Below are 26,532 nucleotides of genomic sequence, written 5' to 3'. Positions count from 1 at the left end.
CTCTGTGGGTGGATTAGGTGTCCCTAACACTGCTATACTCCAGGTGAATGCTCTGTTGATGGATTAGGTGTCCCTAACACTGCTATACTCCAGGCTCTGTTGATGGATTAGGTGTCCCTAACACTGATATACTCCAGGTGAATGCTCTGTTGATGGATTAGGTGTCCCTAACACTGCTATACTCCAGGCTCTGTTGATGGATTAGGTGTCCCTAACACTGCTATACTCCAGGCTCTGTTGATGGATTAGGTGTCCCTAACACTGCTATACTCCAGGCTCTGTTGATGGATTAGGTGTCCCTAACACTGCTATACTCCAGGCTCTGTTGATGGATTAGGTGTCCCTAACACTGTTATACTCCAGGCTCTGTTGATGGATTAGGTGTCCCTAACACTGTTATACTCCAGGTTCTGTTGATGGATTAGGTGTCCCTAACACTGATATACTCCAGGCTCTGTTGATGGATTAGGTGTCCCTAACACTGCTATACTCCAGGTGAATGCTCTGTTGATGGATTAGGTGTCCCTAACACTGATATACTCCAGGCTCTGTTGATGGATTAGGTGTCCCTAACACTGATATACTCCAGGCTCTGTTGATGGATTAGGTGTCCCTAACACTGCTATACTCCAGGCTCTGTGGATGGATTAGGTGTCCCTAACACTGTTATACTCCAGGCTCTGTTGATGGATTAGGTGTCCCTAACACTGCTATACTCCAGGTGAATGCTCTGTTGATGGATTAGGTGTCCCTAACACTGCTATACTCCAGGCTCTGTTGATGGATTAGGTGTCCCTAACACTGTTATACTCCAGGTGAATGCTCTGTTGATAGCTCTGTTGATGGATTAGGTGTCCCTAACACTGTTATACTCCAGGTGAATGCTCTGTTGATGGATTAGGTGTCCCTAACACTGTTATACTCCAGGCTCTGTTGATGGATTAGGTGTCCCTAACACTGTTATACTCCAGGTGAATGCTCTGTTGATGGATTAGGTGTCCCTAACACTGTTATACTCCAGGTGAATGCTCTGTTGATGGATTAGGTGTCCCTAACACTGCTATACTCCAGGTGAATGCTCTGTTGATGGATTAGGTGTCCCTAACACTGTTATACTCCAGGTGAATGCTCTGTTGACGGATTAGGTGTCCCTAACACTGCTATACTCCAGGCTCTGTGGATGGATTAGGTGTCCCTAACACTGTTATACTCCAGGCTCTGTTGATGGATTAGGTGTCCCTAACACTGCTATACTCCAGGCTCTGTGGATGGATTAGGTGTCCCTAACACTGATATACTCCAGGTTAATGCTCTGTTGATGGATTAGGTGTCCCTAACACTGATATACTCCAGGTTAATGCTCTGTTGATGGATTAGGTGTCCCTAACACTGCTATACTCCAGGTTAATACTCTGTTGATGGATTAGGTGGCCCTAACACTGCTATACTCCAGGTGAATGCTCTGTGGATGGCTCTGTTGATGGATTAGGTGTCCCTAACACTGCTATACTGTACATGCATGGACACTATACATAGGTAGGTACTGTGTAGGTTTACAGACTGGGACTCCTATACACCCACAGCACACTGTTGTTCCTTCCTGCCTTTTGCATCAGAGTTCTGGGGGACCTCTGAAATAAGGTTAGATGAGAGACCATTCACTGTTAACCTTGTCTACTCACCTAGTAATATACGGTGTCTCAGCCCCAGAGGTGTGTGGTCGTCTCCAGTGTCTCAGCCCCAGAGGTGTGTGGTCTTCTCCAGTGTCTCAACCCCAGAGGTGTGGTGTCTTCTCCAGTGTCTCAGCCCCAGAGGTGTGTGGTCTTCTCCAGGCTCTCAGCCCCAGAGGTGTGTGGTGTCTTCTCCAGTGTCTCAGCCCCAGAGGTGTGTGGTCTTCTCCAGGCTCTCAGCCCCAGAGGTGTGTGGTCTCCTCCAGTGTCTCAGCCCCAGAGGTGTGTGGTCTCCTCCAGTGTCTCAGCCCCAGAGGTGTGTGGTCTTCTCCAGTGTCTCAGCCCCAGAGGTGTGTGGTCTTCTCCAGTGTCTCAGCCCCAGAGGTGTGTGGTCTCCTCCAGTGTCTCAGCCCCAGAGGTGTGTGGTCTTCTCCAGTGTCTCAGCCCCAGAGGCGTGTGGTCTTCTCCAGTGTTTCAGCCCCAGAGGTGTGTGGTCTTCTCCAGTGTCTCAGCCCCAGAGGTATGTGGTCTTCTCCAGTGTCTCAGCCCCAGAGGTGTGTGGTCTTCTCCAGTGTCTCAGCCCCAGAGGTGTGTGGTCTTCTCCAGTGTCTCAGCCCCAGAGGTGTGTGGTCTTCTCCAGTGTCTCAGCCCCAGAGGTGTGTGGTCTTCTCCAGTGTCTCAGCCCCAGAGGTGTGTGGTCTTCTCCAGTGTCTCAGCCCCAGAGGTGTGTGGTCTCCTCCAGTGTCTCAGCCCCAGAGGTGTGTGGTCTTCTCCAGTGTCTCAGCCCCAGAGGTGTGTGGTCTTCTCCAGTGTTTCAGCCCCAGAGGTGTGTGGTCTTCTCCAGTGTCTCAGCCCCAGAGGTGTGTGGTCTTCTCCAGTGTCTCAGCCCCAGAGGTGTGTGGTCTTCTCCAGTGTCTCAGCCCCAGAGGTGTGTGGTGTCCTCCAGTGTCTCAGCCCCAGAGGTGTGTGGTCTTCTCCAGTGTCTCAGCCCCAGAGGTGTGTGGTCTTCTCCAGTGTCTCAGCCCCAGAGGTGTGTGGTCTTCTCCAGTGTCTCAGCCCCAGAGGTGTGTGGTCTTCTCCAGTGTCTCAGCCCCAGAGGTGTGTGGTCTTCTCCAGTGTCTCAGCCCCAGAGGTGTGTGGTCTTCTCCAGTGTCTCAGCCCCAGAGGTGTGTGGTCTTCTCCAGTGTCTCAGCCCCAGAGGTGTGTGGTCTCCTCCAGTGTCTCAGCCCCAGAGGTGTGTGGTCTCCTCCAGTGTCTCAGCCCCAGAGGTGTGTGGTCTTCTCCAGTGTCTCAGCCCCAGAGGTATGTGGTCTTCTCCAGTGTCTCAGCCCCAGAGGTGTGTGGTCTTCTCCAGTGTCTCAGCCCCAGAGGTGTGTGGTCTTCTCCAGTGTCTCAGCCCCAGAGGTGTGACGTCTTCTCCAGTGTCTCAGCCCCAGAGGTGTGTGGTCTTCTCCAGTGTCTCAGCCCCAGAGGTGTGTTGTCTCCTCCAGTGTCTCAGCCCCAGAGGTATGTGGTCTCCTCCATTGTCTCAGCCCCAGAGGTGTGTGGTCTTCTCCAGTGTCTCAGCCCCAGAGGCGTGTGGTCTTCTCCAGTGTTTCAGCCCCAGAGGTGTGTGGTCTTCTCCAGTGTCTCAGCCCCAGAGGTATGTGGTCTTCTCCAGTGTCTCAGCCCCAGAGGTGTGTGGTCTTCTCCAGTGTCTCAGCCCCAGAGGTGTGTGGTCTTCTCCAGTGTCTCAGCCCCAGAGGTGTGTGGTCTCCTCCAGTGTCTCAGCCCCAGAGGTGTGTGGTCTTCTCCAGTGTCTCAGCCCCAGAGGCGTGTGGTCTTCTCCAGTGTTTCAGCCCCAGAGGTGTGTGGTCTTCTCCAGTGTCTCAGCCCCAGAGGTATGTGGTCTTCTCCAGTGTCTCAGCCCCAGAGGTGTGTGGTCTTCTCCAGTGTCTCAGCCCCAGAGGTGTGTGGTCTTCTCCAGTGTCTCAGCCCCAGAGGTGTGTGGTCTTCTCCAGTGTCTCAGCCCCAGAGGTGTGTGGTCTTCTCCAGTGTCTCAGCCCCAGAGGTGTGTGGTCTTCTCCAGTGTCTCAGCCCCAGAGGTGTGTGGTCTCCTCCAGTGTCTCAGCCCCAGAGGTGTGTGGTCTTCTCCAGTGTCTCAGCCCCAGAGGTGTGTGGTCTTCTCCAGTGTTTCAGCCCCAGAGGTGTGTGGTCTTCTCCAGTGTCTCAGCCCCAGAGGTGTGTGGTCTTCTCCAGTGTCTCAGCCCCAGAGGTGTGTGGTCTTCTCCAGTGTCTCAGCCCCAGAGGTGTGTGGTGTCCTCCAGTGTCTCAGCCCCAGAGGTGTGTGGTCTTCTCCAGTGTCTCAGCCCCAGAGGTGTGTGGTCTTCTCCAGTGTCTCAGCCCCAGAGGTGTGTGGTCTTCTCCAGTGTCTCAGCCCCAGAGGTGTGTGGTCTTCTCCAGTGTCTCAGCCCCAGAGGTGTGTGGTCTTCTCCAGTGTCTCAGCCCCAGAGGTGTGTGGTCTTCTCCAGTGTCTCAGCCCCAGAGGTGTGTGGTCTTCTCCAGTGTCTCAGCCCCAGAGGTGTGTGGTCTCCTCCAGTGTCTCAGCCCCAGAGGTGTGTGGTCTCCTCCAGTGTCTCAGCCCCAGAGGTGTGTGGTCTTCTCCAGTGTCTCAGCCCCAGAGGTATGTGGTCTTCTCCAGTGTCTCAGCCCCAGAGGTGTGTGGTCTTCTCCAGTGTCTCAGCCCCAGAGGTGTGTGGTCTTCTCCAGTGTCTCAGCCCCAGAGGTGTGACGTCTTCTCCAGTGTCTCAGCCCCAGAGGTGTGTGGTCTTCTCCAGTGTCTCAGCCCCAGAGGTGTGTTGTCTCCTCCAGTGTCTCAGCCCCAGAGGTATGTGGTCTCCTCCATTGTCTCAGCCCCAGAGGTGTGTGGTCTTCTCCAGTGTCTCAGCCCCAGAGGCGTGTGGTCTTCTCCAGTGTTTCAGCCCCAGAGGTGTGTGGTCTTCTCCAGTGTCTCAGCCCCAGAGGTATGTGGTCTTCTCCAGTGTCTCAGCCCCAGAGGTGTGTGGTCTTCTCCAGTGTCTCAGCCCCAGAGGTGTGTGGTCTTCTCCAGTGTCTCAGCCCCAGAGGTGTGTGGTCTTCTCCAGTGTCTCAGCCCCAGAGGTGTGTGGTCTTCTCCAGTGTCTCAGCCCCAGAGGTGTGTGGTGTCCTCCAGTGTCTCAGCCCCAGAGGTGTGTGGTCTTCTCCAGTGTCTCAGCCCCAGAGGTGTGTGGTCTTCTCCAGTGTCTCAGCCCCAGAGGTGTGTGGTCTTCTCCAGTGTCTCAGCCCCAGAGGTGTGTGGTGTCCTCCAGTGTCTCAGCCCCAGAGGTGTGTGGTCTTCTCCAGTGTCTCAGCCCCAGAGGTGTGTGGTCTTCTCCAGTGTGTGTTGAAAGCTTGTAAATAGTAACTGCTGAAACGTGGAATAGTGTCCCGTATCACTTGTGACCTTAGATGGGAATATTCCAAAATAAAAAAATAAAAAAAATAAAAAATAAATATGACTAAACAAAAATATGTGTCTATGTCAAAGTGAGACGGACGTTACAGGACGAAGAAGAGAGTGAAGAGGAAGACGAGTTTGAAGATGGTGGTGTAGGAGAGTGAAGAGAACAGGACGAGGATGAGGATGAGCAGAATGATGGGTTGAAACATCTAGGTGGGATTAATAAGGACGGCGAAGGAGGACGAGTCAGGAAAACAGAATGGTAGAAAGACAGGAAGAGAGAACAGATTAAAAGCAGGTTAAACAATACTGACATTCAGACCAAATAGAGGCCTGTCCTACAGTAGATGTAATACTGACATTCAGACCAAATAGAGGCCTGTCCTACAGTAGATGTAATACTGACATTCAGACCAAATAGAGACCTGTCCTACAGTAGATGTAATACTGACATTCAGACCAAATAGAGGCCTGTCCCACAGTAGATGTAATACTGACATTCAGACCAAATAGAGGCCTGTCCCACAGTAGATGTAATACTGACATTCAGACCAAATAGAGGCCTGTCCTACAGTAGATGTAATACTGAAATTCAGACCAAATAGAGGCCTGTCCTACAGCAGATGTAATACTGACATTCAGACCAAATAGAGGCCTGTCCCACAGTAGATGTAATACTGACATTCAGACCAAATAGAGGCCTGTCCTACAGCAGATGTAATACTGACATTCAGACCATATAGAGGCCTGTCCCACAGTAGATGTAATACTGACATTCAGACCAAATAGAGGCCTGTCCCACAGTAGATGTAATACTGACATTCAGACCAAATAGAGGCCTGTCCTACAGCAGATGTAATACTGACATTCAGACCATATAGAGGCCTGTCCCACAGTAGATGTAATACTGACATTCAGACCAAATAGAGGCCTGTCCTACAGTAGATGTAATACTGACATGTCCACAATGCATACTAAACAATGGACTATTACCGGCCAACGGAAACCCTGGTGTGCTTCTAACTCTGTTCAACTTACAGACAGTGGTTCCTCCTCCTCTTTGTCCTCTGGCTTGGGGACATCCAGTCTGTCTATAAAACCCTGCAGCTCCTTCCTGAAGGCCTTCATCTGAGCGGTGATCCTGTACAACAACTCGTGCTCCCTGACGGTGCTCCCTTCCTCCTCGTAAAGCTCCCCATTGGAGACCATATAGACCCGGGCCTCAGCCATGATGGTGCCGGTGTCTGCTATCAGCCTGTCGACGGTCCGGCCCAGCCGCTCTGCTTCTATACGGATGTCTACCATCTGCTGCCGGTCCTTCAGGCTGCGGGGGAGGAAACGGCCCTCGGGGGAGTAGAGGGTGCGGGTTGGGGTCAGGCACCGGATGTTACGCACCTGGATTGGTAGGGAGACGGGATAACCTTAGCTTCAGCTTGTCAGTTTCACTGTATTTAATACACAAAGCATTATGGGTCACTGTGGTGGTGCACGATGCTGTATCACCTCGTCCGAGTCGCTCTCCCCTCCGATGGGGCCTTCTCGTTTACGGTGAGGTGGGAAGCGCGATGAGGTGGAGGCGTCATCTCCTCCGTCACTCTCTGCGTCACTTTCCCGGGGGCTGGCCCTGATGCCTAGGTGTGACGCCAGGTCGTAGCGCTGCATGTTGGACAGCAGGACCCGGTTCTCATACTGCATCTGCATCACCTGTAGAGGAAAGGAGACAGGATAGCATTATGTTAGCGTCAGAGACAGGATAGCATTATGTTAGCATCAGAGATGATTAGCATTATGTTAGCGTCAGAGATGATTATAGCATTATGTTAGCATCAGAGATGATTAGCATTATGTTAGCATCAGAGACAGGCTAGCAATATGTTAGCTTCAGAGATGGAAACCATTATGTTAGTGTCAGAGATGATTAGCATTATGTTAGCATCAGAGACAGGCTAGCAATATGTTAGCTTCAGAGATGGAAACCATTATGTTAGTGTCAGAGATTATTAGCATTATGTTAGCATCAGAGACAGGCTAGCAATATGTTAGCTTCAGAGATGGAAACCATTATGTTAGTGTCAGAGATTATTAGCATTATGTTAGCGTCAGAGATGTTAGCATCAGAGATGGATAGCATTATGTTAGCTTCAACTGTCAGCTTCATTTCATGTCAATCAATTCAGGAAAGTAAACTGAAACTTCCAATGTGTTCTCACAGAGAAGCATGGAGGGAAATTAGAATTGGAGTTCCAGGTAACGACATGAATTGAAGGAATTAGAATGGAAGTGACCCCCACAGAGCATCGTGGGTAGTGTAGTCCATCATGCTGCCTCACCTTGCCACTCAGCTCGTTGATCTGTAGCCTGGCAGCCTTTAGCTCCTCCTGCAGTACCTCCACCTTGGCCCGGTCTGCAGCCGCCCCGGAGCCACCCCCTCCACCCCCGGCGCCGTGCCTGGAGCCCTCCTTGTACTTCAGCTTGTTCAGCTCCCCCGTCACCTAAAAGACAGATTTAGTAGTGGGGGGTTGGATTGAAACAGGATGTACTTTAAATTATAAAACGACCTTCTGTCAAAAAAAGAGCGGACCTAATGGGAACACAGCCCCCTGCAACCTTAACTCAAGTTCTGCCCTCAACTACGCTGATGAACCTTATGAGACCAGGTGTCCTTCCCCCAAGAGGTACATGGTAAACCTTATGAGACCAGGTGTGTTTCCCCCAGGAGATACATGGTAAACCTTATGAGACCAGGTGTCCTTCCCCCAAGGGATTCATGGTAAACCTTATGAGACCAGGTGTCCTTCCCCCAAGGGATTCATGGTAAACCTTATGAGACCAGGTGTCCTTCCCCCAAGAGGTACATGGTAAACCTTATGAGACCAGGTGTCCTTCCCCCAAGAGGTACATGGTAAACCTTATGAGACCAGGTGTCCTTCCCCCAAGGGATTCATGGTAAACCTTATGAGACCAGGTGTCCTTCCCCCAAGAGGTACATGGTAAACCTTATGAGACCAGGTGTCCTTCCCCCAAGAGGTACATGGTAAACCTTATGAGACCAGGTGTCCTTCCCCCAAGGGATTCATGGTAAACCTTATGAGACCAGGTGTCCTTCCCCCAAGGGATTCATGGTAAACCTTATGAGACCAGGTGTCCTTCCCCCAGGAGATACATGATAAACCTTATGAGTGGCCATTTGACCTGATGATACGTTGGTACGAGGGGGTGTTGAGAGAGAGAGCTAAATGTGATCAGTAACGACAAATACTCTACTACATGACTCACACGTAGAATGTAAACAGCTGCTTTCCAAATGGCACCCTATTCCCTATATAGCCCACTAGTTTCAACCAGAGCCCTTTGGTCCCTGGTCTAAAGTAGTGCGCTATATAGGGAATAGGGTGCCATTTGGGACTAACACTGTTGTTCTCCTCTACATCCTGCAGTAGTAAGTAGTGCACTATATAGGGAATAGGGTGCCATTTGGGAGTCACCTTGTTGTTGTCCTCCTCTGCGTCCTGTAGGTTCCTCCTAAGTAGCTCTGCCTCGTCCTCCACCAGCTGTAGCTGCTGTCTCAGCTCCCTGAGTTCCTCTCCCTGCTCCCTGCTGCAGCCATGCTCAGCCGAGCCTCCTGCCACCTCATCCCTGGCAATGCATCAATCAACACGTCAATCAACACATCAATCAATCAATCAATCAATACATCAATCAATACATTAATCAGTCAATACATCAATCAATACATCAATCAATACATTAATCAGTCAATACATCAATCAACCAATCAATACATTAATCAACACATCAATCAGTCAATACATCAATCAATACATCAATCAACCAATACATCAATCAATCAACACATCAATCAGTCAATACATCAATCAATCAACACATCAATCAACACATCAATCAATACATCAATCAATAAATACAGCAATCAATACAGCAATCAATACATCAATCAATCAACACATCAATCAACACATCAATCAACACATCAATCAACACATCAATCAACACATCAATCAATACATCAATCAACCAATACATCAATTAATCAATACAGCAATCAATACAGCAATCAATCAATCAACACATCAATCAATAAATCAATCAATAAATCAATCAATGCATCAATCACTCAATACATCAATAAATACATTAATCAATACATCAATCAATCAATACATCAATCAACACATCAATCAATACATCAATCAATAAATCAATCAATGCATCAATCACTCAATACATCAATAAATACATTAATCAATCAATACATAACTCAATGCATCAATCAATCAAATATATCTTGTTTATTTACAAAGACATACGGAGATCTGAAAGGATTTGATTGGTATAAGCAAGATGGGGAAACTTCTATCTAGCCTATCAGAGAGCAGGGTGGAGCTACTACCATATTGCTGACACCTGTCAAATCCTCTCAGTGCATCAAGTCTATAGGGCGTAGGGTTTAGGGTTTAGGGGTCCATTGGGCCTACCTGTCTCTCATGTCCTCCAGTTCAGCCTTCAGTCCTCTATTCTCCACCTCCAGCTCTACGATCTTCCTCCCCAGGATGTTGGCTTCCTCCTCCACCAGTCTCAGTCTCAGTTTCAGCTCTGACTCCCGGGTGGTGGCTGGTCCTCCAGCCTCTCCCTTGGGCCCAGGGCTGTCCACATCCCCGTAGAAAGAGCGGTATTTCTGCAGCTCGTGTTCCAGCCGGTCCTTCTCCTTGTCAATTTTAGCCATTTTTTTCCTCATTAAAATGGCTTCCTCCTTGATGAAGGCTAGCTGGCATTTCAGATCCTCGTTGTCCTCCTGAGGAGAGAAGAAGAATGAAGAAGATGTGTTTTGATCTCTCATCATTATAGTTTGACGAATAACGATGACGCCGTACCTCTATTGGAGTCTGTGGAATCCTTTTCTCCTTCTGAACATCCCTGCCTCCTCTCCTCTTCAGTGACAGCTGCAGAGGATAAAGAGGACATCACACCGTCAGCCCACCTGTTACCTGTTGTACGTGACTGGTGGAATCTGTTGTGGACAGTTCAATGTGCTTTACAGACAGACTGTCGGTCATTAAAACACGACTCTCAGAACCTCTTAACTAACAAGCTTGTGATGAGTAACCAGGACCCTGTGTTAACTCCCTGAGCTATAACGTCTTTAGCTTTAGCTCGGCAGGCTAACACAGTGTTATGGCGCACACAGGAGACCTGGGTTTGAACACAGACGATCACATGACACTGCAGAACCTTGCCCTCCTTAACAGCAGGTGTCCTCATCACCTCCTTCTCCAGCTGGTTGTGCAGGGCCTGCTCGGTCACCTCCACCTAACCCTAAACCACCACCCAAAACCTCCCCTGTCTACCCCTAACCCCCCCCCCCCCCCCCCCCCCCCCCCCCACCTCACCTCACCCCTTCCCTCCCTCTCCCTCATCACCTCCTTGCCTTCTCCAGCTGGTTGTGCAGGGCCTGCTCGGTCACCTCCACCTAAACCACCACCCAAACCCTCCCCTGTCTACCCCTAACCCTCCTTGCCCCCCCCCCACCTCACCCCTTCCCTCCCTCTCCCTCATCACCTCCTTGGCCTTCTCCAGTTGGTTTTGCAGGGCCTGTTTGGTCACCTCCACCTAACCCACCACCCAAACCCTCCCCTGTCTACCCCTACCCCTCCCTGCCCCCCCCACCTCACCCCTTCCCTCTCCCTCATCACCTCCTTGGCCTTCTCCAGTTGGTTTTGCAGGGCCTGCTCGGTCACCTCCACCTCACCCCTTCCCTCCCCCTCATCACCTCCTTGGCCTTCTCCAGTTGGTTTTGCAGGGCCTGTTTGGTCACCTCCACCTCACCCCTTCCCTCCCCCTCATCACCTCCTTGGCCTTCTCTAGTTGGTTTTGCAGGGCCTGTTTGGTCACCTCCACCTCACCCCTTCCCTCCCCCTCATCTCCTCCTTGGCCTTCTCCAGCTGGTTTTGCAGGGCCTGTTTGGTCACCTCCACCTCACCCCTTCCCTCCCCCTCATCACCTCCTTGGCCTTCTCCAGTTGGTTTTGCAGGGCCTGTTTGGTCACCTCCACCTCACCCCTTCCCTCTCCCTCATCACCTCCTTGGCCTTCTCCAGTTGGTTTTGCAGGGCCTGTTTGGTCACCTCCACCTCACCCCTTCCCTCCCCCTCATCACCTCCTTGGCCTTCTCCAGTTGGTTTTGCAGGGCCTGTTTGGTCACCTCCACCTCTATCAGCTTTTGCCTTAGTTGCTCGTTCTCCTCCTCCGTCTTCGTCCTTTTCTCCTCCACATTCTCCAACTCATGGTGCAGGCGCACTGACACGTCCTTCGCTACCTAGAGGGGGGGGGGGAGATAGGGGGGGGCAGAGAAACAGGGAGGGAGAGGCAGAGAGACAGGGAGGGAGAGGGAGAGGCAGAGAGACAGGGAGGGAGAGGGAGAGAGACAGGGAGGGAGGGGGAGAGAGACAGGGAGGGAGGGGGAGAAAGACAGGGAGGGAGAGGCAGAGAGACAGGGAGGGAGAGGCAGAGAGACAGGGAGGGAGAGAGACAGGGAGGGAGGGGGAGAGAGACAGGAGGGAGGGGGAGAGAGACAGGGAGGAAGGGGGAGAGAGACAGGGAGGGAGAGGCAGAGAGACAGGGAGGGAGAGGGAGGGAGACAGGGAGGGAGGGGGAGAGAGACAGGGAGGGAGGGGGAGAGAGACAGGGAGGGAGAGGGAAGGGGAGAGGGAGAAAGACAGGGAGGGGAGAGGGACAGGGAGAGAGATGGGCGATGGTCTATTAGTATACATGGTCTATTAGTATACATGGTCTATTAGTATACATGGTCTATTAGTATACTATTAGTGTACAGTCCATTCCGTAAGTATTCTGACCACTTGACTTTTTCCACATTTTGTTACGTTACAGCCTTGTTCTAAAACAGATTAAAATGTTTTTTTACCCTCACCAATCTACACACAATACCCCATAATGACATCACAATACCCCATAATGACATCACAATACCCCATAATGACATCACAATACCCCATAATGACAAAGCAAAAACAAGTTTTAAAAAACCCAGAAATATCACATATAAGTATTCAGACCATTTACTCAGTTCTTTGTTGAAGCACCTTTGGCAACGATTACAGCCTTGCGTCTTCTTGGGTATGACGCTACAAGCTTGGCACACCTGTATTTGGGGAGTTTCTCCCATTCTTCTCTGCCGATCGGGTTGGATGGGGAGCGTTGCTGCACAGCTATTTTCAGGTCTCTCCAGAGATATTCAATCGGGTTCAAGTCCGGGCTCTGGCTGGGCCACTCAAGGACATTCAGAGATTTGTCCCGAAGCCACTCCTGCATTGTCTTGGCTGTATGCTTAGGGTCGTTGTCCTGTTGGAAGGTGAACCTTCACCCCAGTCTGAGGTCCTGAGTGCTCTGGAGCAGGTTTTCATCAAGGATCTCTCTGTACTTTGCTCCGTTCATCTTTCCCTCGATCCTGACTAGTTTCCCAGTTCCTGCCGCTGAAAAACATCCCCACAGCATAATGCTGCCACCACCATGCTTCACCGTAGGGATGGTGCCAGGTTTCCTCCAGACGTGACACTTGGCATTCAGGCCAAGGAGTTCAATCTTAGTTTCATCAGACCAGAGAATATTTTTTCTCATGGTCTGAGAGTCCTTTAGGTGCCTTTTGGCAATTTCCAAGCAGGCTGTCATGTGCCTTTTACTGAGGAGTGGCTTCCGTCTGGCCACTCTACCACAAAGGCCTGATTGGTGGAGTGCTGAAGAGATGATTGTCCTCCTTGATGGTCCTCCCATCTCCACAGAGGAACGCTGGAGCTCTGTCAGACTGACCATCAGGTTCTTGTTCACTTCCCTGACCAAGGCCCTTCTCCCCCTATTGCTCAGTTTGGCCGGGCGGCCAGCTCTAGCAAGAGTCTTTGTGGCTCTAAATTTCTTCCATTTAAGAATGATGGAGGCCACTGTGTTCTTGGAGACCTTCAATGGTGCAGAAATGTTTAGGTGCCCTTCCCCAAGATCTGTGTCTCAACACAATCTTGTCTCGGCGCTATATAGACAATTCCTTCGACCTCATAGCTTGGTTTTTGCTCTGACATGCACTGTCAACTGTGGGACCTTATATAGACAGGTGTGTGCCTTTCCAAATCAGGTCTTATCAATGGAATTTACCACAGGTGGACTCCAATCAAGTTGTAGAAACATCTCAATGATGATCAATGGAAACAGGATGCACCTGAGCTCAATTTTGAGTCTCATAGCAAAGGGTCTGAATACTGATGGAAATAAGGTACTTCTGTTTTCATTTTTTAATCAATTTGACAGGATTTCTTAAAACCTGTTTTTGATTTGTCATTATGGGGTATTGTGATGTCATTATGGGGTATTGTGATGTCATTATGGGGTATTGTGATGTCATTAGGGGGTATTGTGATGTCACTATGGGGTATTGTGATGTCATTATGGGGTATTGTGTGTAGATTGATGAGGATTTGTTTTTATTTAATCCGTTTTGGAATAAGGTCGTAACGTAACAAAATGTGGAAAAGGTCAAGGGGTCTGAATACTTTCCGAATGCACTGCATATGTAACTGTATAGACACAAGCCTTATGGGAATAGAATGGCATTTGGATCCAATCAAATTGCATTCATAACGTCCACAGTTTACAGCAGACACAGTCTAGACAACCTATGAGATATAGAGTCTAGACAACATTACCCTATTACAAATAGAGTCTAGACAACATTACCCTATGACAAATAGAGTCTAGACAACATTACCTTATGACAAATAGAGTCTAGACAACATTACCCTATGACAAATAGAGTCTAGACAACATTACCCTATGACAAATAGAGTCTAGACAACATTACCCTATGACAAATAGAGTCTAGACAACATTACCTTATGACAAATAGAGTCTAGACAACATTACCCTATGACATATAGAGTCTAGACAACATTACCTTGTGACATATAGAGTCTAGACAACATTACCTTGTGACATATAGAGGCTAGACAACATTACCTTGTGGCATATAGAGTCTAGACAACATTACCTTGTGACATATAGAGTCTAGACAACATTACCTTGTGACATATAGAGGCTAGACAACATTACCTTGTGACATATAGAGTCTAGACAACATTACCTTCAGGTCCCACCCTATGACATATAGAGTCTAGACAACATTACCTTGTGACATATAGAGTCTAGACAACATTACCTTGTGACATATAGAGTCTAGACCTCATTACCCTATGACAAATAGAGTCTAGACAACATTACCTTCAGGACACACCCTATGACATATAGAGTCTAGACAACATTACCTTATGACATATAGAGTCTAGACAACATTACCTTCAGGACACACCCTATGACATATAGAGTCTAGACAACATTACCTTCAGGACACACCCTATGACATATAGAGTCTAGACAACATTACCTTCAGGACACACCCTATGACATATAGAGTCTAGACAACATTACCTTGTGACATATAGAGTCTAGACAACATTACCTTGTGACATATAGAGTCTAGACAACATTACCTTGTGACATATAGAGGCTAGACAACATTACCTTGTGACATATAGAGTCTAGACAACATTACCTTCAGGACACACCCTATGACATATAGAGTCTTAGACAACTTCAGGTATTTTAACAAACCTAACGCATTGGTAAATCTAAGCGCAGGCAGTAGGTTCATTGGTGTGTTAGAGATATTTTTGCTATTTTCACAATCTCATTTATTGGCGCACTTGCTGGCTTTGGCGCGAAAGGGCTTGGTTTTGATGAATAAACAAGTTGTGGGTGTCTCGAGGCTTGGCCCCTCACTGAAATGCAATGGTTCATTGGATCAGTGTAAAACTTTGCACATACACTGCTGCCATCTAGTGGCCAAAATCTAAATTGCGCCTGTGCTGGAATAATACATTATGGCCTTTCTCTTATATCTCAAAGATGATGGTATAAAAACATACAAAAAAACAGTTGTTTTTTTCTTTTAATTTTCTTCTACCAGATCTAATGTGTTATATTTTCCTACATTCCTTTCACATTTCCACAAACTTCAAAGTGTTTCCTTTCAAATGGTATCAGTAATATCCATATCCGTGCTTTAGGTCCTGAGCTACAGGAAGTTAGTTATCCTAGAGTCTAGACAGCGTTTTACCTTCAAGTCCTGCTCCAGGGCCCTCAGTAGCTCTCCGTCTACCTCTCCGGTCTGAGCGAACCTCATCCTCTTCCTCTCCGCCTTCCTCAGACGATACTGGAGAATCCGGCAGTTCTTATTGGCTCGCTCCAGCTCACGACGCATGTCCTGCAGCTGACAGGCGTCCTCTTCGTAGAACGTGTCTCTCATCTCGTCCATCTCCGCTCTCATCTCCTCTATCTCAGTCTAATCGGAACGAATGAGAGAGAGAGAGAAAGAGAAAGATGGAGAGGGACACAGCAATTAGAGGAATCAATTAAACTTTATAGAGGCAACAGCAAAGGCGTTATGCCCTATAGGGGCACAGGGGCACAGGGGCACAGGGGCACAGGGGCACGTGCCCCTCAGATTTTTGCTGTTTAAATTTGATTTTTTAAAATGTTAATAAACATTTGTACACATTTTTGGTTCATTTTTTCTCTGTAATACAACTAGCAAGTTTTATGAAGCAATTTTACTTATTATTATTTATTTATCTATTTTATTTATTATTATTATTATTATTTATTATTTATTAATCTATTTTATTTAGTTATTATTATTATTATTTATTAATCTATTTTATTTAGTTATTATTATTATTATTTATTATCTATTTTATTTATAATTATTATAATTATTTATTAATATATTTTATTTATTTATTATTATTATTTATATATTTTATTTATTATTATTATTATTTATTAATATATTTTATTTAATAATAATATATTTTATTTAGCTATTTTATTTATTATTATTATTATTATTACTATTATTATTTATTAATATATTTTATTTATTTATTATTATTATTATATATTGTATATATTATTATTATTTATTTATTTATCTATTTTATTTATTATTATTATTTATTTATCTATTTATCTATTTATATATTATTATTATTATTTATCTATTTTATTTATTTATCTATTTTATATATTATTATTATTTATTTATTTATTTATCTATTTTATTTATTTATTATTATTATTTATTTATCTATTTATCTATTTTATATATTATTATTATTTATTTATCTATTTTATTTATTTATCTATTTTATATATTATTATTATTTATTTATTTATTTATCTATTTTATTTATTTATTATTATTATTTATCTATTTTATTTATTTATCTATTTTATATATTATTATTATTTATTTATTTATTTATCTATTTTATTTAGCTAGCCCAGATCTCCCAACCTCATAACTACCAAGGAGACATTTTTAGGCTATAAAGTTAGAGTAGCTAGCTTGTCTAACTATGTTAGCTGGCATGCCTGCTGGTAAAGTTTGGTAGACTTTAGAAAAACAAGCAATAACTAAATGTACTGAATAAGACTCATATTCCTTTCAATCTTCGACCATGATTTGAGCAGAGATGCAGAAAAGCATATTTAGTTTCTTTGAAAAAAGAACCACCAGTCAGGAGGATACAGACGTCTCAAGAGGTACGCTCAGATATGCAGGAAAAATACACATTTTGGCCATAGAATTAAGCATAGTGATTATGGCTCTAGATTGCCGGAAAAAGCTGTTTCAGGTGTTTGAAAAATGCAAAATTCTCCAATTTATGGACAGGGGCGAAGCCCCTCTCCGGAACCCCCCCCCCCCCCCAAGCCATCCTCATGTACTTTCTGCCTGGTGCATGACGCCCCTGGGCAACAGTATAAAGCATAGGCTGCTAAAACATGCTGTTATTTAAACCATACAGATGTGACAGTGGCAGACATATATACATACCTTTAGTTCATCGTTTTCATCCTCCAGTTTCTCTATCTCCTCCTGAAATAGCTGGTCGGGCTCAGGTACCGGTTCGGGCTCGTTAACGATGGCCTCAGGGGAGAGATCCTCTGGTTCCGCCGTTTCCGTGACCGGCTCCGGGGGAGACGGTGTCTTCGCCTTCATCTTTCCTCCTCCTTTCTTTAAGCTTTTATTCAGGTGAAACTGGATCAGCTCCGACTGCAAACATCCCTCTCTCCAGAAGCCAGGGCCGCAGCCCACACTGCTCTTGCCGGAGCTCTTTTTGTTTCCGGTCGCTGTGCTGCTAGCCTCGCCTTCTCCTCCCCCTCCTCTCGGGTTATTGTTCTTCAATTTAGGAGATTTGGATGAACAAGGCTGATCAGAAACAACCCGTGTTGTATCCCCCTTCAACACGATATATCAGTACAACGCGAGTCTTCAGACGGACTACTACGCTCCTCTGCCGCTCCTCTGCAGCTCCCAGCAGCCACCGCCGCCCTGGGTCAACGTATGGATTTCAGCACCATCGGACTGGACAGGGGCCGCGCCTGCCGCGCTTGCCGCGCCTTTGGAAGAAGAAGACAGTCTGTCTTTGCTGGTTGCCGTGGAGACCGGGGAGCTGCCGCGGTTGCCTCTCCCTCCTCCGCACTGCTTTGACGTGATGATCTTTGACAGAGTGCTGCTTTTCGGTGTCTCTTTAGATCCAATGTCTTTGCCGCCAGCCGGGGAGGAAGCGCGCTGTTGCTGCTTGCTTTCTGTTGCTTTGTCTAGCTGGCTGCGGGAGTCGGCAGCGCCGCCCGAGGCAGGGTTCATGGTGTCATACAGAGAGGATGGACGTTCAGTTCAATAGCCTAGTCTACATCCACATCACCCAGACAGTCCCTCCCTGCGCTGTGTTCTTCTGGCTGAAAAAGAATCCAGTGAACACATCGTTATTTTAAGGACAAACGCAAAGAAAAAGAAGCCGGAGAAGCCGGTGGGGATTTGCTTTCATGCGTTTCTTGAAAGTAGACTCAAGTAGGCTAAACGAGAGGCCACTCTATTTTGAGAGGTTGGTTAAATATAGAGCATATTGGAATAATATGTCTAGTGTAAAGCGCACCTTCACTAAACAACACTGGCCCAATCCACCCACAATGAGGGTTGCAGTAGAGGCAAACCATTTAAATTCAGCATTTGCATCTCCCAACACCATCAGACTAGGCTACTAGCCCGCACGCACGCAGGGAATGGCTGCAGTAATTGGAAATCTCATCAGCCAATTAGGCTGAAGCATGTGTCCAGCCATTCTACTGTAGATCTCTCTCTCTCCCACCCCCCTCTCTCTCTTCTCTCTCCTCTCCTCTCTCTCTTCTCTCTCCTCTCCTCTCTCTCTCTCCTCTCTCTCGTCTCTTCTTCTCCTCGCTCTCTCTCTCTTCGCCCGCTCTCTCTCTTTTAAAGACAGGATTCTTCGGAGCCCTGACCTCTAGAAGTAAACATCGTCGAGAGGCTCGAGGGAAAGTGTTTTGAATATCTGTCCGGCTCGTGGCAGTCATTCCTCTCCTGCGGTCCGACACGTCCGATGAGACTTACTTACTCAACCGGATGGAACGGATAAACCCGCATATAAAGGAGCGAGCGACACGCAATAGTTGAATACCGTGTAGAATCCGATGGTCAGCCTAGTGTGTAGTGTAAATAGAGGTGAGTTTCCGACAGACACCGCACACACTGGGTCTAACGATCATCAAGATTCAAATTGATCGACACAATTAAAACCCTTGGTCCTCTCTAAGCACAAAAATATATTGATGTTAATCGTACAAATAGAGTTCTTCTTAACCAATGAAAACAATGAATATCATTTAAAGGGCATCTTACCAGCAGTATCCCGGCGACAGTGGATGGGGAGGAGGAGACTTCCCCTCCTCTGAATCTCTGAGCGCACGGACCAACCACCAATGAAACTGTTTTCAATGTACAGTACATTACGATCCACCTCGGGGGAGGGGGCGCACAAAGAGAACTAACCGGAAGATGAAGTTGGAGTGCTTAGTTGGCACCTTGCTACGACCTCCTGATGATATACAGCAAAATAATTGCATTCACTGAATGATGACCTGAAGATTTAGATGGCACCATAATGGTGATAATGCCACCACCAAACTACCTTGTTGATTTAAAGATTGTCAGGGAGAGAGAGAGATAGAGAGAGAGGCAGTCATATCAGAGGCTTTTGATGGTGGATAAACAAGGGGGTATCCCTCCTTGAATACGTGGTTCCTGTCTACAACCAGATGTATGGTTTGTTAAACTATGATATCAATGGTTTTGGTTTGGTGTACATTTAAGCATAATTCTGTTGCCATGCAGTTGGAAGGAGGCATATTCTATCACTCTGCCTCTGTGTTTCAAAACAAGCTGAGTACCAAAGACATCCAGCCAACATTGTCACTTTCCATTTATTCCTGACTTGTCACTGAGACTCTCTCTCTCCCTCTCTCTCTCTCTCTCTCTCTCTCTCTCTCTCTCTCTCTCTCTCTCTCTCTCTCTCTCTCTCTCTCTCTCTCTCTCTCTCTCTCTCTCTCTCTCTCTCTCTCTCTCTCTCTCTCTCTCTCCTCTCTCTGTCTCTCTCTCTCTCTCTCTCTCTCTCTCTCTCTCTCTCTCTCTCTCTCTCTCTCTCTCTCTCTCTCTCTCTCTCTCTCTCTCTCTCTCTCTCTGCCTCAAGCTGTGTTGTGAAACTGTTTCACAGGAGCCTGGAGACCGTCAGAGTTAAGAGAAAGAGGTGGGTACTTTTTGAACAGAGCTACGGGACAGAGACTGTCAAACGTCTCACCCTCCTCACTCTCACACAACTAACTGGGGTTATCTCTCTCACCTCCTCACACTAACTGGGGTTATCTCTCACTGGGTTTATCTCTCACCCCCTCACACTAACTGGGGTTATCTCTCACCCTCCCTCACACTAACTGGGGTTATCTCTCACTGGAGGTATCTCTCACTCCTCACACTAACTGGGGTTATCTCTCACTGGGGGTTATCTCTCTCTGCCCTCCCTCACACTAACTGGGGTTATCTCTCACCCTCCTCACACTAACTGGGGTTATCTCTCACCTCCTCACACTAACTGGGGTTATCTCTCTCACCCTCCTCACACTAACTGGGTTATCTCACTGGTTATCTCTCTCCACCCTCCTCACACTAACTGGGGTTATCTCTCACTGGGGTTATCTTATCTCCACTCCTCAAACTAACTGGGGTTATCTCTCAACCTCCTCACACTAACTGGGGTTATCTCTCACCCTCCTCACACTAACTGGGGTTATCTCCCACCCTCCTCACACTAACTGGGGTTATCTCCCACCCTCTTAACACTAACTGGGGTTATCTCCCACCCTCTTAACACTAACTGGGGTTATCTCCCACCCTCTCACACTAACTGGGGTTATCTCNAATCAATCAATACATCAATCAACACATCAATCAATTACAATCAAATCAATAAATCAATCATGCATCAATCACTCAATACATCAATAAATACATAATCAATCAATACAAACTCAATGCATCAATCAATCAAATATATCTTGTTTATTTACAAAGACATACGGAGATCTGAAAGGATTTGAGTGGTATAAGCAAGATGGGGAAACTTCTATCTAGCCTATCAGAGAGCAGGGTGGAGCTACTACCATATTGCTGACACCTGTCAAATCCTCTCAGTGCATCAAGTCTATAGGGCGTAGGGTTTAGGGTTTAGGGGTCCATGGGGGGCTCCTACCTGTCTGTCTATGTCTCCAGTTCAGCCTTCAGTCCTCTATTCTCCACCTCCAGCTCTACGATCTTCCTCCCCAGGATGTTGGCTTCCTCCTCCACCAGTCTCAGTCTCAGTTTCAGCTCTGACTCCCGGGTGGTGGCTGGTCCTCCAGCCTCTCCCTGGGCCCAGGGCTGTCCACATCCCCGTAGAAAGAGCGGTATTTCTGCAGCTCGTGTTCCAGCCGGTCCTTCTCCTTGTCAATTTTAGCCATTTTTTTCCTCATTAAATGGCTTCCTCCTTGATGAAGGCTAGCTGGCATTCAGATCCTCGTTGTCCTCCTGAGGAGAGAAGAAGAATGAAGAAGATGTGTTTTGATCTCTCATCATTATAGTTTGACGAATAACGATGACGCCGTACCTCTATTGGAGTCTGTGGAATCCTTTTCTCCTTCTGAACATCCCTGCCTCCTCTCCTCTTCAGTGACAGCTGCAGAGGATAAAGAGGACATCACACCGTCAGCCACCTGTTACCTGTTGTACGTGACTGGTGGAATCTGTTGTGGACAGTTCAATGTGCTTTACAGACAGACTGTCGGTCATTAAAACACGACTCTCAGAACCTCTTAACTAACAAGCTTGTGATGAGTAACCAGGACCCTGTGTTAACTCCCTGAGCTATAACGTCTTTAGCTTTAGCTCGGCAGGCTAACACAGTGTTATGGCGCACACAGGAGACCTGGGTTTGAACACAGACGATCACATGACATGCAGAACCTTGCCCTCCTTAACAGCAGGTGTCCTCATCACCTCCTTCTCCAGCTGGTTGTGCAGGGCTGCTCGGTCACCTCCACCTAACCCTAAACCACCACCAAAAAACCTCCCCTGTCTACCCTAACCCTCCCTGCCCCCCCCCCCCCCCCCCCCCCCCCCCCCCCCCCCCCCCTCCCCCCCCCACCTCACTCACCCCTTCCCTCCCTCTCCCTCATCACCTCCTTGCCTTCTCCAGCTGGTTGTGCAGGGCCTGCTCGGTCACCTCCACCTAAACCACCACCCAAACCCTCCCCTGTCTACCCCTAACCCTCCTTGCCCCCCCCCCACCTCACCCTTCCCTCCCTCTCCCTCATCACCTCCTTGGCCTTCTCCAGTTGGTTTTGCAAGGGCCTGTTTGGTCACCTCCACCTAACCCACCACCCAAACCCTCCCCTGTCTACCCCTACCCCTCCCTGCCCCCCCACCTCACCCCTTCCCTCTCCCTCATCACCTCCTTGGCCTTCTCCAGTTGGTTTTGCAGGCCTGCTCGGGTCACCTCCACCTCACCCCTTCCCTCCCCCTCATCACCTCCTTGGCCTTCTCCAGTTGGGTTTGCAGGGCCTGTTGGTCACCTCCACCTCACCCCTTCCCTCCCCCTCATCACCTCCTTGCCTTCTCTAGTTGGTTTTGCAGGGCCTGTTGGTCAACCCTCACACCTCACCCTTCCCTCCCCTCATCTCCTCCTTGGCCTCTCCAGCTGTTGTGCAGGGCTGTTTGGTCACCTCCACCTCACCCCTTCCCTCCCCCTCATCACCTCCTTGGCCTCTCCAGTTGGTTTTGCAGGGCCTGTTTGGTCACCTCCACCTCACCCTTCCCTCTCCCTCTATCACCTCCCTGGCCTTCTCCAGTGGTTTTGCAGTGGCCTGTTTGGTCACCTTCCACCTCACCCCTTCCCTCCCCTCATCACCTACTCTGGCCTTCTCCAGTTGGATTTTTGCAGGGGCCTGTTGGTCACCTCCACCTCTATCAGCTTTTGCCTTAGTTGCTCGTTCTCCTCCTCCGTCTCTCGTCCTTTTCTCCTCCACATTCTCCAACTCATGGTGCAGGCGCACTGACACGTCCCTTCGCTACCTAGAGGGGGGGGGGGAGATAGGGGGGGGGCAGAGAAACAGGGAGGGAGAGGCAGAGAGACAGGGAGGGAGAGGGAGAGGCAGAGAGACAGGGAGGGAGAGGAGAGAGACAGGGAGGGAGAGGGAGAGAGACAGGGAGGGGAGGGGGAGAGAGACAGGGAGGGAGGGGGAGAAAGACAGGGAGGAGAGGCAGAGAGACAGGGAGGGAGAGGCAGAGAGACAGGGAGGGAGAGAGACAGGGAGGGAGGGGAGAGAGACAGGGAGGAAGAGGGGAGAGAGACAGGGAGGGAGAGGCAGAGAGACAGGGAGGGAGAGGGAGGGAGACAGGGAGGGAGGGGGGAGAGAGACAGGGAGGGAGAGGGAAGGGGAGAGGGAGAAAGACAGGGAGGGGAGAGGGACAGGGAGAGAGATGGGACGATGGTCTATTAGTATACATGGTCTATTAGTATACATGGTCTATTAGTATACTATTAGTGTACAGTCCATTCCGTAAGTATTCTGACCACTTGACTTTTTCCACATTTTGTTACGTTACAGCCTTGTTCTAAAACAGATTAAAATGTTTTTTTACCCTCACCAATCTACACACAATACCCATAATGACATCACAATACCCATAATGACATCACAATACCCATAATGACATCACAATACCCCATAATGACAAAGCAAAAACAAGTTTTAAAAAACCCAGAAATATCACATTTACATAAGTATTCAGACCATTTACTCAGTTCTTTGTTGAAGCACCTTTGGCAACGATTACAGCCTTGCGTCTTCTTGGGTATGACGCTACAAGCTTGGCACACCTGTATTTGGGGAGTTTCTCCCATTCTTCTCTGCCGATCGGGTTGGATGGGGAGCGTTGCTGCACAGCTATTTTCAGGTCTCTCCAGAGATATTCAATCGGGTTCAAGTCCGGGCTCTGGCTGGGCCACTCAAGGACATTCAGAGATTTGTCCCGAAGCCACTCCTGCATTGTCTTGGCTGTATGCTTAGGGTCGTTGTCCTGTTGGAAGGTGAACCTTCACCCCAGTCTGAGGTCCTGAGTGCTCTGGAGCAGGTTTTCATCAAGGATCTCTCTGTACTTTGTTCCGTTCATCTTTCCCTCGATCCTGACTAGTTTCCCAGTTCCTGCCGCTGAAAAACATCCCCACAGCATAATGCTGCCACCACCATGCTTCACCGTAGGGATGGTGCCAGGTTTCCTCCAGACGTGACACTTGGCATTCAGGCCAAGGAGTTCAATCTTAGTTTCATCAGACCAGAGAATATTTTTTCTCATGGTCTGAGAGTCCTTTAGGTGCCTTTTGGCAATTTCCAAGCAGGCTGTCATGTGCCTTTTACTGAGGAGTGGCTTCCGTCTGGCCACTCTACCACAAAGGCCTGATTGGTGGAGTGCTGAAGAGATGATTGTCCTCCTTGATGGTCCTCCCATCTCCACAGAGGAACGCTGGAGCTCTGTCAGACTGACCATCAGGTTCTTGTTCACTTCCCTGACCAAGGCCCTTCTCCCCCTATTGCTCAGTTTGGCCGGGCGGCCAGCTCTAGCAAGAGTCTTTGTGGCTCTAAATTTCTTCCATTTAAGAATGATGGAGGCCACTGTGTTCTTGGAGACCTTCAATGGTGCAGAAATGTTTAGGTGCCCTTCCCCAAGATCTGTGTCTCAACACAATCTTGTCTCGGCGCTATATAGACAATTCCTTCGACCTCATAGCTTGGTTTTTGCTCTGACATGCACTGTCAACTGTGGGACCTTATATAGACAGGTGTGTGCCTTTCCAAATCAGGTCTTATCAATGGAATTTACCACAGGTGGACTCCAATCAAGTTGTAGAAACATCTCAATGATGATCAATGGAAACAGGATGCACCTGAGCTCAATTTTGAGTCTCATAGCAAAGGGTCTGAATACTGATGGAAATAAGGTACTTCTGTTTTCATTTTTTAATCAATTTGACAGGATTTCTTAAAACCTGTTTTGATTTGTCATTATGGGGTATTGTGATGTCATTATGGGGTATTGTGATGTCATTATGGGGTATTGTGATGTCATTAGGGGGTATTGTGATGTCACTATGGGGTATTGTGATGTCATTATGGGGTATTGTGTGTAGATTGATGAGGATTTGTTTTTATTTAATCCGTTTTGGAATAAGGTCGTAACGTAACAAAATGTGGAAAAGGTCAAGGGGTCTGAATACTTTCCGAATGCACTGCATATGTAACTGTATAGACACAAGCCTTATGGGAATAGAATGGCATTTGGATCCAATCAAATTGCATTCATAACGTCCACAGTTTACAGCAGACACAGTCTAGACAACCTATGAGATATAGTCTAGACAACATTACCCTATTACAAATAGAGTCTAGACAACATTACCCTATGACAAATAGAGTCTAGACAACATTACCTTATGACAAATAGAGTCTAGACAACATTACCCTATGACAAATAGAGTCTAGACAACATTACCCTATGACAAATAGAGTCTAGACAACATTACCCTATGACAAATAGAGTCTAGACAACATTACCTTATGACAAATAGAGTCTAGACAACATTACCCTATGACATATAGAGTCTAGACAACATTACCTTGTGACATATAGAGTCTAGACAACATTACCTTGTGACATATAGAGGCTAGACAACATTACCTTGTGGCATATAGAGTCTAGACAACATTACCTTGTGACATATAGAGTCTAGACAACATTACCTTGTGACATATAGAGGCTAGACAACATTACCTTGTGACATATAGAGTCTAGACAACATTACCTTCAGGTCCCACCCTATGACATATAGAGTCTAGACAACATTACCTTGTGACATATAGAGTCTAGACAACATTACCTTGTGACATATAGAGTCTAGACAACATTACCCTATGACAAATAGAGTCTAGACAACATTACCTTCAGGACACACCCTATGACATATAGAGTCTAGACAACATTACCCTATGACAAATAGAGTCTAGACAACATTACCTTCAGGACACACCCTATGACATATAGAGTCTAGACAACATTACCCTATGACAAATAGAGTCTAGACAACATTACCTTCAGGACACACTCTATGACATATAGAGTCTAGACAACATTACCTTATGACATATAGAGTCTAGACAACATTACCTTCAGGACACACCCTATGACATATAGAGTGTAGACAACATTACCTTCAGGACACACCCTATGACATATAGAGTCTAGACAACATTACCTTCAGGACACACCCTATGACATATAGAGTCTAGACAACATTACCTTGTGACATATAGAGGCTAGACAACATTACCTTGTGACATATAGAGTCTAGACAACATTACCTTCAGGACACACCCTATGACATATAGAGTCTTAGACAACTTCAGGTATTTTAACAAACCTAACGCATTGGTAAATCTAAGCGCAGGCAGTAGTTCATTGGTGTGTTAGAGATATTTTTGCTATTTTCACAATCTCATTTATTGGCGCACTTGCTGGCTTTGGCGCGAAAGGGCTTGGTTTTGATGAATAAACAAGTTGTGGGTGTCTCGAGGCTTGGCCCCTCACTGAAATGCAATGGTTCATTGGATCAGTGTAAAACTTTGCACATACACTGCTGCCATCTAGTGGCCAAAATCTAAATTGCGCCTGTGCTGGAATAATACATTATGGCCTTTCTCTTATATCTCAAAGATGATGGTATAAAACATACAAAAAACAGTTGTTTTTTTCTTTTAATTTTCTTCTACCAGATCTAATGTGTTATATTTTCCTACATTCCTTTCACATTTCCACAAACTTCAAAGTGTTTCCT

General features: G+C 47.2%; 1 protein-coding gene across 1 annotated transcript; it reads right to left on the bottom strand.

The window, feature by feature from the left end:
- Positions 1-4,970: 4,970 nt before the first annotated feature.
- Positions 4,971-17,499, bottom strand: LOC116359239 (protein SOGA3-like). Its single transcript, XM_031811770.1, has 10 exons — positions 17,097-17,499; positions 15,318-15,542; positions 11,301-11,459; positions 10,020-10,088; positions 9,624-9,940; positions 8,613-8,763; positions 7,458-7,619; positions 6,631-6,831; positions 6,166-6,522; positions 4,971-5,336 (listed from the first exon to the last, which is right to left on the bottom strand). The coding sequence occupies exons 1-10, from the start codon at positions 17,259-17,261 to the stop codon at positions 5,226-5,228; spliced, it is 1,917 nt and encodes a 638-aa protein (XP_031667630.1). The 5' UTR covers positions 17,262-17,499; the 3' UTR covers positions 4,971-5,225.
- Between the last annotated feature and the right edge of the window lie 9,033 nt (positions 17,500-26,532).

This window comes from Oncorhynchus kisutch, unplaced genomic scaffold (assembly GCF_002021735.2).
Source record: "Oncorhynchus kisutch isolate 150728-3 unplaced genomic scaffold, Okis_V2 Okis02a-Okis13b_hom, whole genome shotgun sequence".
NCBI classification, from domain to species: Eukaryota; Metazoa; Chordata; class Actinopteri; order Salmoniformes; family Salmonidae; genus Oncorhynchus; species Oncorhynchus kisutch.
Note: the sequence above shows the minus strand (reverse complement) of the source record. Positions and strands in the feature narration are given on the sequence as shown.